At 46.7% G+C, this 14,717-nt stretch overlaps 1 protein-coding gene across 9 annotated transcripts in view; it reads left to right on the top strand.

Moving 5' to 3' along the window:
• Positions 1-14,717, top strand: part of LOC129825932 (2-oxoglutarate dehydrogenase complex component E1) — a 116,678-nt gene that overhangs the window by 95,684 nt on the left and 6,277 nt on the right. For all 9 annotated transcript variants that reach the window (XM_055886060.1, XM_055886057.1, XM_055886061.1 and 6 more), the window contains 4 exons: positions 992-1,120; positions 1,381-1,531; positions 6,243-6,370; positions 12,150-12,328. In XM_055886060.1, the coding sequence (XP_055742035.1) occupies positions 992-1,120; positions 1,381-1,531; positions 6,243-6,370; positions 12,150-12,328 (587 nt within the window). The remainder of the gene's footprint in view (positions 1-991; positions 1,121-1,380; positions 1,532-6,242; positions 6,371-12,149; positions 12,329-14,717) is intronic.

Here is a 14,717-nt window from a genome sequence, read left to right as displayed (position 1 = left end):
TTTGCTGGACCCAAGGAAGAGTTGCTGCTGCTTTGGCAGCTAATGGGGATCGATAATAAATACAAATACAGTGTGTCAACGAGTGCCCCATGGTGATGGTATGGGCAGGCATAAGCTACCGACAATGAACACAATTGCATTTTATGGATGGCAATTTGAATGCACGGAGATACCGTGACGAGATCCTGAGGTCCATTGTCGTGCCATTCATCTGCCACCATCACCTCATGTTTCAGCATGATAATGCACAGCCCCATGTCACAAGGATCTGTACACAATTCCTGGAAGCTGAAAATGTCCCAGTTCTTCCATGGCCTGCATACTCAGACATGTCACCCATTGAGCATGTTTGGGATGTTCTGGATCGACGCGTACAACAGCGTGGCATATCAAGAAGCATGTTCATGGATCGACGTGTACGACAGCGTGTTCCAGTTCCCTCCAATATTCAGCAACTTCGCACAGCCATTGAAGAGGAGTGGGACAACATTCCACTGGCCACATCAACAGCCTGATCAACTCCATGCGAAGGAGATGTGTCGTGCTGCATGAGGCAAATGTTGGTCACACCAGACACTGACTACTTCTCTGATCCACACCCCTACTTTTTTTTAAGCCATCTGTGACCAAAAGATGCATATCTGTTCATATTTCCTTTTATGAACTGTAACTAAGTAAAATAATAATGCCAAATGTACAAATGGCACGACTTTTCTGTGTGTAGTCTCCAATGGTATACTGTGACAGAGCAGGTACAGTTGCAAGAAAAAGTATGTGAATTATCTGGATTTCTGCATAAATTGGTCATAAAATTAGATCTGATCTTCATGTAAGTCGCAACAACAGACAAACACTGTCTGCTTAAACTAATAACACACATTGTCGGACCCTGCAGTGTGTGTGTGTGTGTGTGTGTGTGTGTGTGTGTGTGTGTGTGTGTGTGTGTGTGTGTGTGTTGTAGGTTGTGAATAATGTGCCTGTTTGTGTGCAGGTTTTTTCAACCTCGATGGCCAGCCCAAGAGCTTGACCTGCCCGACAACCGGCCTGACTGAGGAGGAGCTGATCCACATCGGACAGGTGGCCTCTTCAGTGCCAGTCGAAGACTTCACCATCCATGGTGGTGGGAAACCCTCTTGACCGTTGCATAAATATTACATAATAATATGATATCATGTATTTCTTGAGGTAGGGAGGCCAAAAGAGTGAACACATGGCTTTTCAATGACTGGCTTTAAACACACATTTGATGGCACCTTTGTTTTCTGTGCATACAGTAAAATGTACACACCATAAGATTGGAGCGGTTTTAGGTGAGAACAGATTACAAAAAGACTGCCTCGTTACCTGGTGACGAACGTCTGGTTTTCTGCTACTCCGCAGGTCTGAGCCGTATCTTGAAGGCCCGAGGAGAGATGATCAAAAACCGCACAGTGGACTGGGCCCTGGGGGAGTATATGGCCTTTGGCTCACTGCTCAAAGAGGGCATCCATGTTCGCCTCAGTGGCCAGGATGTGGAGAGAGGCACCTTCAGGTGAGGAGAAGGGGGGAAAAGAGTCTCGATCTCAGACAAAACAATGGTTTCCATTTTTGAGTGTGTAATCTTGGCTTGTGTCAAACGGGCCTTTTTATAGTGCACTACTTAATTTTTTTGTACCTTGTACAGGGTGTCGTGCTGAGACCAAGGTCTCTTTCACAGATGAGCCCTATATACACATCAATATACACTATACACATACATTATTGACATCCCATACATGAAATGAAAAACACAATCATAGAGAACACACTCTTCAGTAAAAATGTCCCCAATCAGCTCTTTGATCTGCCAAAGAGGCACCAATTCATCAAACTTTAGAGAGCCTTGGAGATTACAAGTAAGGTGCAGAAAACCTGAAAGCAGATTTACCTAACTCCGTGGAGATCGAAGGGATCTACAGAGTTAGCCATCCCTGAGACCGGGTCTGGTATCGTACATTTTAAGTTAGCAATGAAGTAAGGTACGGCGGAAGTTTCTGCAGGAGGGCTTTATAAACAAAAAGAGTACAATGCATTGACCTATGAGACTTGAAAGACGGCCAGCCTGCTTTCTAATACAGATTGCAGTTATGTGTACTTAACCTATCACATGTAATAAAGCATACTGCGCTGTGACAAACTGCGTCCAATGGCTTTAATACAGTGGCAGCTGCATTTAGAGGTCGACCGATTATGATTTTTCAACGCCGATACCGATAATTGGAGGACCAAAAAAGCCGATACCGATTAATCGGCAGATTTTTTGTTTTTTTTGTAATAATGACAATTACAACAATACTGAATGAAAACTTATTTTAACTTAATATAATACATCAATAAAATCAGCACTTTAGTATTGCCAGTGTAACAGTATAGCTTCCATCCCTCTCCTCGCCGCTACCTGGGCTCGAACCAGGAACACATTGACAACAGCCACCCTCGAAGCAGCATTACCCATGCAGAGCAAGGGGAACAACTACTCCAAGTCTCAGAGCGAGTGACGTTTGAAATGCTATTAGCGCGCACCCCGCTAACTATCTAGTCATTTCACATCGGTTACACCAGCCTAATTTCGGGAGTTGATAGGCTTGAAATTATAAACAGCAGAGCTGCTGGCAAAACGCACGAAAGTGCTGTTTGAATGAATGCTTACGAGCGTGCTGGTGCCCACCATCGCTCAGTCAGACTGCTCTATCAAATCATAGACTTAATTATAACATAATTACACACAGAAATACGAGCCTTAGGTCATTAATATGGTCGAATCCGGAAACTATCATCTCGAAAACAAAACATTATTCTTTCAGTGAAATACGGAACCGTTCCTTATTTTATATAATGGGTGGCATCCATCAGTGTAAATATTCCTGTTACATTGCACAACCTTCAATGTTATGTCATAATTACGTAAAATTCTGGCAAATTAGTTCGCAATGAGCCAGGCGGCCCAAAATGTTGCATATACCCTGACTCTGCGTGCAATGAACGCAAGAGAAGTGACACAATTTCACCTGGTTAATATTGCCTGCTAACCTGGATTTCTTTTAGCTAAATATGCAGGTTTAAAAATATATACTTCTGTGTATTGATTTTAAGAAAGGCATTGATGTTTATGGTTAGGTACACGTTGGAGCAATGACAGTCCTTTTTCGCGAATGCGCACTGCATCGACTATATACAACGCAGGACACACTAGATAAACTAGTAATATCATCAACCATGTGTAGTTATAACTAGTGATTATGATTGATTGATTGTTTTTTATAAGATAAGTTTAATGCTAGCTGGCAACTTACCTTGGCTTCTTACTGCATTCGCGTAACAGGCGGGCTCCTCGTGAGGCAGGTGGTTTGAGCATTGGACTAGTTAACCGTTAAGGTTGCAAGATTGATTCCCTGAGCTGACAAGGTAAAAATCTGTCGTTCTGCCCCTGAACAAGGCAGTTAACCCAACGTTCCTAGGCCGTCATTGAAAATAAGAATGTGTTCTTAACTGACTTGCCTAGTTAAATAAAGGTGTAAAAACCTTTTTTTTAATGAAAACTCGAAATCGGCCCTAATTAATCGGCCATTCCGATTAATCGGTCGACCTCTAATATAGATCCTTCAAACTCAACACTGCTTTTTTTTATTGTTCCACTCTACTCAGGGACTGATTTAGACCTGGACACCAGGTGTGTGCAATTAATTTTCAAGTAGAACAGAAAACCAGCAGGCTCCGGACATCATAGGGATTAATGAAAGGCATGACCTATTCCTATTATTGAACTCATCAAGATGCTTTTTGAGAGATGGCTTTTCGTCAATTCAGATACCCAGATATTTATAAGCGGGGACTCGGATCAATGAGGGCTCCATCCAAATAACATATGCATAAATCATCAGATACATTTTTGTGATTTGTAGAGTAACATATACACTGAAAAACAATATAAACGCAACATGTAAAGTGTTGATTTCATGAGCTGAAATAAAAGATCCCAGAAAGGTTCCATACGCCAAAAATGTTATTACTCTCAAATTTTGTGCACAAATTTGTTTACATCTCTGTTAGTGAGCATTTATCCTTTTGCCAAGATAATTCATTCTTCTGACAAGCGTGGCATATCAAGAAGCTGATTAAATGGCATGATCATGAATTGACGTGTACGACAGCGTGTTCCAGTTCCTTCCAATATACAGCAACTTCGCACGGTCATTGAAGAGTGGGGCAACATTCCACAGGCCACAATCAACTGCCTGATCAACTCTATGTGAAGGAGATGTGTCGTGCTGCACGAGGCAAATAGTGGTCACACCAGATACTGGCTGGTTTTCTGATCTAGGCCCCTGCCTTTTTTTTAAGCTACAGTATCTGTGACCAACAGATATACAGTTGAAGTCGGAAGTTTACATACACCTTAGCCAAATACATTTAAACTCAGTTTTTCACTATTCCTGACATTTAATCCTAGTAAAAATTCCCTGTCTTCGGTTAGTTAGGATCACCACTTTATTTTAAGAATGTGAAATGTCAGAATAATAGTAGAGAATTATTTTTCAGCTTTTATTTATTTCATCACATACCCAGTGGGTCAGAAGTTTACATACAGTCAATAAGTATTTGATAGCATTGCCTTTAAATTGCTTAACTTGGGTCAAACGTTTTGGGTAGCCTTCCACAATAAATTGGGTGAATATTGGCTTATTCCTCCTGACAGAGCTGGTGTAACTGAGTCAGGTTTGTAGGCCTCCTTGCTCGCACATACTTTTTCAGTTCTGCCCACAACTTTTCTATGGAATTGAGGTCAGGGCTTTGTGATGGCCACTCTAATACTTTGACTTTGTTGTCCTTAAGCCATTTTGCCACAACTTTGGATGTATGCTTGGGGTCATTGTCCATTTGGAAGACCCATTTGCGACCAAGCTTTAACTTCCTGATGTCTTGAGATGTTGCTTCAATATATCCACATAATTTCTCCTCCTCATGATGCCATCTATTTTGTGAAGTGCACCAGGCCCTCCTGCAGCAATGCACCCCCACAACATGATGCTGCCACCCCCTGCTTCACGTTTCAGATGGTGTTCTTCGGCTTGCAAGCATCCCCCTTTTTCCTCCAAGCATAACGATGGTCATTATGGCCAAATAGTTCTATTTTTGTTTCATCAGACCAGAGAACATTTCTCCAAAAAGTGCGATCTTTGTCCCCATGTGCAGTTGCAAACCATAGTCTGCCTTTAATGGCGGTTTTGGAACAGTAGCTTCTTCCTTGCTGAGCGGCCTTTCAGATTGTGTCTATAGGACTGGTTTCACTGTGGATATAGATACTTTTGAACCCGTTTCCTCAAGCATCTTCACAAGGTCCTTTGCTGTTTTTCTGGGATTGATTTGCACTTTTTGCACCAAAGTAGGTTAATCTCTAGGCTCCCAAGGATGAACCAGACTTGTGGAGGTCTACCATTTTTTTTCTGAGGTCTTGGCTGATTTCTTTTGATTTTCCAATGATGTCAAGCAAAGAGGCACTGAGTTGAAGGTAGGTCTTGAAATACATCCACATGTACACCTCCAATTGACTCAAATGATGTCAATTAGACTATCAAAAGCTTCTAAAGCCATGACGTAATTTTCTGAAATTTTCCCAGCTGTTTAAAGGCACAGTCAACTTCTGACCCACTGGAATTGTGATTAAGTGAAATAATCTGTCTGTAAACAATTCTTGGAAAAATTATTCGTGTCATGCACAAAGTAGATGTCTTAACCGACTTGCCAAAACTATAGTTTGTTAACAAGAAATTTGTGGAGTGGTTGAAAATTGAGTTTTAATGACTCCAACCTAAGTGTATGTAAACTTCCAACTTCAACTGTACATCTAATTATTAATTGCCTGAAGCGCTGGCAATCAGCTACCAAGTCAGTTTTTCTATCCTTGGCCCAGGCCTGATTTCTCATCATAATGACATCTGAAAGTTCTATAGAGAACCAAGGATCAATCTTTATTTTTTTATTTGTTTTAACTAAGGTGTTTAAAGGGGCATTTTTTTGTCTGCCAGAAATAAAAAATAAAAAATGAATAGATGAGAAGTTCTAGAGCCAATTCAGAGTCCGGCATAATAAAGGCAAGTGCGGAGCAATCCATATGAAGAAATGTCTGGTCAAAAGAAGTGCACTATAAAGGGAATAGGGTGCCGTTTGGGATTTGCAGATCTTGTCCCTCATTGTCCTTGTTGGTGTGTTTCCCTCCTTGCCAGTCATCGTCACCATGTGCTGCACGATCAGAACGTGGACAAGAGGGTCTGCATCCCCATGAACCACGTGGCCCCCAACCAGGCCCCCTACACCGTCTGCAACAGCTCCCTGTCGGAGTACGGTGTGCTGGGTCAGTCTCGGTCTCTGTGTGTCTGTCTCGGTGTCTGTGTGTCTGTCTCGGTCTCTGTGTGTCTGTCTCGGTCTCTGTGTGTCTGTCTCGGTCTCTGTGTGTCTGTCTCGGTCTCTGTGTGTCTGTCTCGGTCTCTGTGTGTCTGTCTCGGTCTCTGTGTGTCTGTCTCGGTCTCTGTGTGTCTGTCTCTGTCTCTGTGTGTCTGTCTCTGTCTCTGTGTGTCTGTCTCGGTCTCTGTGTGTCTGTCTCGGTCTCTGTGTGTCTGTCTCGGTCTCTGTGTGTCTGTCTCGGTCTCTGTGTGTCTGTCTCGGTCTCTGTGTGTCTGTGTCTGTCTCTGTGTGTCTGTCTGTGTGTCTGTCTCTGTGTGTCTGTCTCTGTCTGTGTGTGTGTGTCTCGGTCTCTGTCTGTGTGTGTGTCTCGGTCTCTGTCTGTGTGTGTGTCTCGGTCTCTGTCTGTGTGTGTGTCTCGGTCTCTGTCTGTGTGTGTGTCTCGGTCTCTGTCTGTGTGTCTCGGTCTCTGTCTGTGTGTTTCGGTCTGTGTGTCTCGGTCTCGGTCTCTGTCTGTGTGTCTCGGTCTCTGTCTGGGTGTCTCGGTTTCTGTCTGGGTGTCTCGGTCTCTGTCTGGGTGTCTCGGTCTCTGTCTGTGTGTCTCGGTCTCTGTCTGTGTGTCTCGGTCTCTGTCTGTGTGTCTCGGTCTCTGTGTGTGTCTCGGTCTCTGTCTCGGTCTCTGTCTCTGTCTCGGTCTCTGTGTGTCTGGGTCTCGGTCTCTGTGTGTGTGGGTCTTGGTCTCGGTCTGGGTCTCTGTGTGTCTCGGTCTCTGTGTGTCTCGGTCTCTGTGTGTCTGGGTCTCGGTCTTGGTCTCTGTGTGTCTCGGTCTCTGTGTGTCTGGGTCTCGGTCTCTGTGTGTCTGGGTCTCGGTCTCTGTGTGTCTCGGTCTCTCTCTTTCTCTCTGTGTGTCTGTCTGTCTGTCTGTGTCTCTCTCTCTCTCTCTGTGTCTGTCTCTCTCTCTCTCTGTGTCTGTCTGTATCTTTCTCGCACACACTGTCGTGACTTAACATTAATCTGAAGACTGTTATTTATCTAATCAACTAACTATGTTTAATTGTTACCCGATTTTAAATTAATCGTGATGGATCTGGGGTACCACGAGAGCGGTTCTTTAAAGAGTTACAATCTCCGGAATTAAACTGTAAATGTTTATAAACAGTCAACTTATTAATCATAATGTAAAGGCAGTCAATGTTGTTCTCCCCCTTTAACGAGGAGGAGCATGGATAGGACCAAGATGCGGATTGAGGGAAATAAGCCATCTTTTAATGAACACACAGCAAACAAGACACTACAAACTACAAAACAACAAACGTGACTAACCTTCAACTGTCCTGTGAGGACACAGGAACAAACACCCACAAAACACCAGTGAAACCCTGGCTGCCTTTGTATGACTCTCAATTAGAGACAAACAATACACACCTGTCTCTAATTGAGAATCATACCAGGCCGAACACAAAACCCCACATAGAAATACAAACATAGACAAACCCACCCAACTCACGCCCTGACCAACTAAAATGAATACAAAACAAAGGAAAACAGGTCAGGAACGTGACAGAACCCCCCCCTTAAGGTGCGAACTCCGGGCGCACCAGCACAAAGTCTAGGGGAGGGTCTGGGTGGGCGTCTGTCCACGGTGGCGGCTCTGGCGGTGGACGAGGTCCCCACCCCACCATAATCAATCCCCGCTTCTTTATCCCCCTCCCAATGACCACCCTCCCACTAACCCCACCTAAATGAAGGGGCAGCACCGGGACAAGGGGCAGCACCGGGACAAGGGGCAGCACCGGGACAAGGGGCAGCACCGGGACAAGGGGCAGCACCGGGACAAGGGGCAGCACCGGGATAAGGACCAGCACCGGGATAAGGGGCGGCAGGTCCTGGCTGAGGGACTCCGGCAGGTCCTGGCTGAGTGGCAGCTCCGGACTGTAGGGCAGCTCCGGACTGTACGGCAGCTCCGGACTGTAGGGCAGCTCCGGACTGTCGGACGTCTCTGGCAGCTCCTGACTGGCGGGCGTCTCTGGCAGCTCCTGACTGGCGGACGTCTCTGGCAGCTCCTGACTGGCGGGCGTCTCTGGCAGCTCCTGACTGGCGGGCGTCTCTGGCAGCTCCTGACTGGCGGGCGTCTCTAGCGGCTCCTGACTGACGGACGGCTCTAGCGGCTCCTGACTGACGGACGGCTCTACTGGCTCGGGACAGACGGGCGGCTCTAATGGCTCGTGGCAGACAGATGACTCAGACGGCGCTGGGCAGACAGATGGCTCAGACGGCGCTGGGCAGACAGATGGCTCAGACGGCGCTGGGCAGACAGATGGCTCAGACGGCGCTGGGCAGACAGATGGCTCAGACGGCGCTGGGCAGACAGATGGCTCAGACGGCGCTGGGCAGACGGGCCGTTCAGGCACCGCTGGGCAGACGGCAGACTCTGGCCGGCTGAGACGCACTATAGGCCTGGTGCGTGGTACCGGAACTGGAGGTACCGGGCTGAGGGCACGCACCTCAGGGCGAGTGCGGGGAACAGGAACAGGGCACACTGGACTCTCGTGGCGCACTCTAGGCCTGGTGCGTGGTACCGGAACTGGAGGTACCGGGCTGAGGGCACGCACCTCAGGGCGAGTGCGGGGAGAAGGAACAGTGCGTCCAGGGCTCTGGAGACGCACAGGAGGCTTGGTGCGTGGTGCCGGAACTGGAGGCACCGGGCTGGAGACACGCACCATAGGGAGAGTACGTGGAAGAGGAACAGGGCTCTGGAGATGCACTGGAAGCCTGGTGCGTGGTGTAGGCACTGGTGGTACTGAGCTGGGGTGGGAAGGTGGCGCCGGATATACCGGACCGTGAAGGAGGACACGTGCTCTTGAGCACCGAGCCTCCCCAACCTTACCAGGTTGAATGGACCCCGTAGCCCTGCCAGTGCGGCGAGGTGGAATAGCCCGCACTGGGCTATGCAGGCGAACCGGGGACACCACCTGTAAGGCTGGTGCCATGTACGCCGGCCCGAGGAGACGTACTGGAGGCCAGATACGTTGGGCCGGCTTCATGGCATCCGGCTCGATGCCCAACCTAGCCCTCCCAGTGCGGCAAGGTGGAATAGCCCGCACTGGGCTAAGCACGCGTACTGGGGACACCGTGCGCTTCACCGCATAACACGGTGTCTGACCAGTACGACGCCCTCTTACTCCACGGCAAGCCCGGGGAGTTGGCTCAGGTATCCAACCCGGCTTCGCCACACTCCCCTTTAGCCCCCCCCCAAGAAATTTTTGGGTGAGCCTCTCGGGCTTCCGTGCTAGCCGCGTACCCTCATACCTGCGCTCCTGGGCTGTGGCTGCCTTCTTCTCCTCCCGAGAGCGGCGATTCTCTCCCACCTTAGCCCAGGGTCCTTCTCCATTGAAAATTTGCTCCCAACTCCATTCCTCTTCTCTCCATTGCTTTAGTTCTTTCTCTCTCTCCTCAATCCGCTTGGTCCTGTTGTGGTGGGTGTTTCTGTAAAGGCAGTCAATGTTGTTCTCCCCCTTTAACGAGGAGGAGCATGGATAGGACCAAGATGCGGATTGAGGGAAATAAGCCATCTTTTAATGAACACACAGCAAACAAGACACTACAAACTACAAAACAACAAACGTGACTAACCTTCAACTGTCCTGTGAGGACACAGGAACAAACACCCACAAAACACCAGTGAAACCCTGGCTGCCTTTGTATGACTCTCAATTAGAGACAAACAATACACACCTGTCTCTAATTGAGAATCATACCAGGCCGAACACAAAACCCCACATAGAAATACAAACATAGACAAACCCACCCAACTCACGCCCTGACCAACTAAAATGAATACAAAACAAAGGAAAACAGGTCAGGAACGTGACACATAACCTAATATCATATAATTCTGAACAGTCGTAACCTCCTTGCATCTGCAAAAACCTGAGCCTTACTTATGATTCAGTACTACACAAATTGGTTTAATTATTTATTTACTAGATAGTAAATGGTAACACAGGATAAACATACACACTTAATATGTTAAAAACAGGTCCCTAGCAGACTGTCAACAATATGGCTGCTTGTTACAAAAGACATGGAGATGGCGTGAGAGAGAATGGGACAGAGTAACTTAACGCTGGTACATTTAGAAACTACTCTGTTTTAGTACTCTTATACTTTGCACACGAACCACCGGACGCTTGCACGTGAATGTATTTACGTGCAATTCCTTGGTTCGCCGTGTATCTCTCGGAACCGGGCCGCCTTAGAAAGGGGGTTGGGCCTTTTCGCGGCACGCTTGTAAGGCTCTGATTGTCCCAAAATGGTTCCACAAGTCTTCTACTGTTGTTCTCCTCTGCAGTTGTCCAGTAACCGGTGACTTGTCGTGTAGTCCTGAACAGAACTACAGAGTTGATTCTCCTTCCATTCACTCTGGAAGATGCCTTTTTGAAGATAGGCTAGCCAGCCGTGTCGATGGTTCGCAGTAGGGTGATGAGATCCCACTTAAATTCACTTTTCTAGATACTGAGGACAGCTAATCAGCCGTACCAGTGATGGTCCGGGAGTTGAGTTTATCGTCTCTACCTCGCGTTGAGATTGAGTTCAGACCACAGACCTGCAGCTCTACATCTCTCTGGTCTGATATGTTCATTCTTTTATACAGTTTGTTAGGAGGCGGTTCCGTCCGGATGACACGCTCTGACCTCACTACTTACTGTGCACAGTTATAGAAACACTTTTCTCTTATAGTTTCTCAAATCACATCCCTCTCAACAAAAACACATTCTTTTCATATTTCATACACAACACATAGGATGGAAACTTCGTACTTGTAGTAGGTACACTTTCCAGGTTACAGTATTTATTTTTATAATATTTTTAAAGACATCACAAAATAACATACCAAAACGACTTCACTGTTCTTTGGGGTGGAAGGTAGCCTAGTGGTTAGAGCGTTGGGCCAGTAACCGAAAGTTTGCTAGATCTTTAGATCGCCTCTGACCATTCCCCACGTTCTATGTTAGAAACATTGTTCCAGTAGTTGCCCTTGAACGTGTTAGTTTTGGTGGGAAAAAAACTCCTGAAACAAAGGCACATTCCTTTGGTGAATTTGGAGAGGGAGAGATGAATGTTCTGTCCTTGATTTACAACAGGGTGTGAATTTTTAACCCCCACCAGTTCCTTCCTCCACCCCTCTGTGGGTGAGAGGGGGTCTGGTTGAAGTCATTCATTGCAAACCTGATCTGACCTATTTGAATCCTCATAGGACAGTCATGACACCACACTGACACACACAGTATCCTCCCTCACATACTCACTCACTCACTCACTCACTCACTCGCATTTAGTGTGAAACTACAATTGGAGAAACTGGAATACACAGGAATGCTCATTCAAATAACCGCTTACTACTATCTCCACCGCTACTAACTGGGGACTCACACTTCGTGAGATAATCAGCGACCAGTCCTTTTCAATGAACGTAGATGCACAGCAGCAGCCAACATTCAACAATTCAAATTTCAGTGACCCGACAGCCAATTGGGAAAGGGCAGCTCTTGCCATTGGCTATAACAACTGCCGTCATGCATTCTGTTTGAATGATACACCCACCAGAAGAGATCTCAACGACTTGCTCATTGATTATCATCTCGGCAAGTGTGCATCGTCCAGAGTTATGAACCTCTCTTACTCTCTCTCAGTTGCATTCTCTTTCCTTTTCTCCCTGTCTGTGTTGTTAGGTTTCGAGCTGGGCTTTGCCATGGCCAGTCCCAATGCCCTGGTGCTGTGGGAGGCTCAGTTCGGAGACTTCCACAACACAGCCCAGTGCATCATCGACCAGTTCATCTGCCCCGGCCAGGCCAAGTGGGTCCGCCAGAACGGCATCGTCCTGCTGCTGCCCCACGGCATGGAGGGCATGGTGAGTCCTCCAGAGCGCCAATTGGAGGGAGGAGATGGAGTGTCAATTGTTCATAATCATTAATTTACCCTTTTACACATTTACACAATCATTAATTTACAATGACTTATCAATTGGCAGACACAATGTAAGTAACTTAATTTCCAGAATACCTCTGTTAATCCTACAGCTATTGGATGCAGTAATCATGAGCCTATAAATCAGAGTTACTGTTAGCACTGAGGCGGTGTGCCCTAGTAGGAAGACCCCTTTGTGTAGCTCACCCTGCACTGTCAAGTCTACTTCTGATAAGTTTCCCAGTAAAGAATTAAGACTTTAAGTGCTAACAGTCAGTATCTGGATAATATGTGTGAAATGCTTGACAATGTATGTGATATCAACAGAGAAGTACACTGCTCAAAAAAATAAAGGGAACACTAAAATAACACATCCTAGATCTGAATGAATGAAATATTCTTATTAAATACTTTTTTCTTTACATCGTTGAATGTGCTGACAACAAAATCACACAAAAATTATCAATGGAAATCAAATTTATCAACCCATGATAAACCCAGGATTTGGAGTCACACTCAAAATTAAAGCGGAAAACCACACTACAGGCTGACCCAACTTTGACGTAATGTCCTTAAAACAAGTCAAAATGAGGCTCAGTAGTGTGTGTGGCCTCCACGTGCCTGTATGACCTCCCTACAATGCCTGGGCATGCTCCTGATGAGGTGGCGGATGGTCTCCTGAGGGATCTTCTCCCAGACCTGGACTAAAGCATCCGCCAACTCCTGGACAGTCTGTGGTGCAACGTGGCGTTGGTGGATGGAGCGAGACATGATGTCCCAGATGTGCTCAATTGGATTCAGGTCTGGGGAACGGGCGGGCCAGTCCATAGCATCAATGCCTTCCTCTTGCAGGAACTGCTGACACACTCCAGCCACATAAGGTCTAGCATTGTCTTGCATTAGGAGGAACCCAGGGCCAACCGCACCAGCATTTGGTCTCACAAGGGGTCTGAGGATCTCATCTCGGTACCTAATGGCAGTCAGGCTACCTCTGGCGAGCACATGGAGAGCTGTGCGGCCCCCCAAAGAAATGCCACCCCACACCATGACTGACCCACCGCCAAACCGGTCATGCTGGAGGATGTTGCAGGCAGCAGAACGTTCTCCACGGCGTCTCCAGACTCTGTCACGTCTGTCACATGTGCGTGTGAACCTGCTTTCATCTGTGAAGAGCACAGGGCGCCAGTGGTGAATTTGCCAATCTTGGTGTTCTCTGGCAAATGCCAAACGTCCTGCACGGTGTTGGGCTGTAAGCACAACCCCCACCTGTGGACGTCGGGCCCTCATACCACCCTCATGGAGTCTGTTTCTGACCGTTTGAGCAGACACATGCACATTTGTGGCCTGCTGGACGTCATTTTGCAGGGCTCTGGCAGTGCTCCTCCTGCTCCTCCTTGCACAAAGGCGGTGGTAGCGGTCCTGCTGCTGGGTTGTTGCCCTCCTACGGCCTCCTCCACGTCTCCTGATGTACTGGCCTGTCTCCTGGTAGCGTCTCCATGCTCTGGACACTACGCTGACAGACACAGCAAACCTTCTTGCCCCAGCTCGCATTGATGTGCTATCCTGGATGAGCTGCACTACCTGAGCCACTTGTGTGGGTTGTAGACTCCGTCTCATGCTACCACTAGAGTGAAAGCACGCCAGCATTCAAAAGTGACCAAAACATCAGCCAGGAAGCATAGGAACTGAGAAGTGGTCTGTGGTCACCACCTGTAGAACCACTCCTTTATTGGGGGTGTCTTGCTAATTGCCTATAATTTCCACCTTTTGTCTATTCCATTTGCACAACAGCATGTGAAATTTATTGTCAATCAGTGTTGCTTCCTAAGTGGACAGTTTGATTTCACAGAAGTGTGATTGACTTGGAGTTACATTGTGTTGTTTAAATGTTCCCTTCATTTTTTTGAGCAGTGTATATTTTCTGGGTGATTTAAATATTAACTTGCTCTCATCAAGCTGCCCACTCAAGAAAAAGCTTCAAACTGTAACCAGTGCCTGCAACCTGGATCAGGTTGTCAGTCAACCTTCCAGGGTAGTTACAAACAGCACACGAATGAAGTCATCATGTATTGATCACGTTTTTACTAATGCCGCAGATATTTGCTTTAAAGCAGTATCCAAATCCATAGGATGTAGTGATCACAATATAATAGACATATCTAGGAAAACCAAAGTTCCAAAGGCTGGGCCTAATATAGTGTAAGAGGTCATACAAGAAGTTTTGTAGTGATTCATATGTTGATTTAAAGAATATTTGCTGGTCTGTGGTGTGTAATGAGGAGCAACCAGACGCTGCACTTGACACATTTGAAATAGCTTACTCCAGTTCTAAT

Source organism: Salvelinus fontinalis, chromosome 28 (genome assembly GCF_029448725.1).
Source record: "Salvelinus fontinalis isolate EN_2023a chromosome 28, ASM2944872v1, whole genome shotgun sequence".
NCBI lineage: Eukaryota > Metazoa > Chordata > Actinopteri > Salmoniformes > Salmonidae > Salvelinus > Salvelinus fontinalis.
Note: the sequence above shows the minus strand (reverse complement) of the source record. Positions and strands in the feature narration are given on the sequence as shown.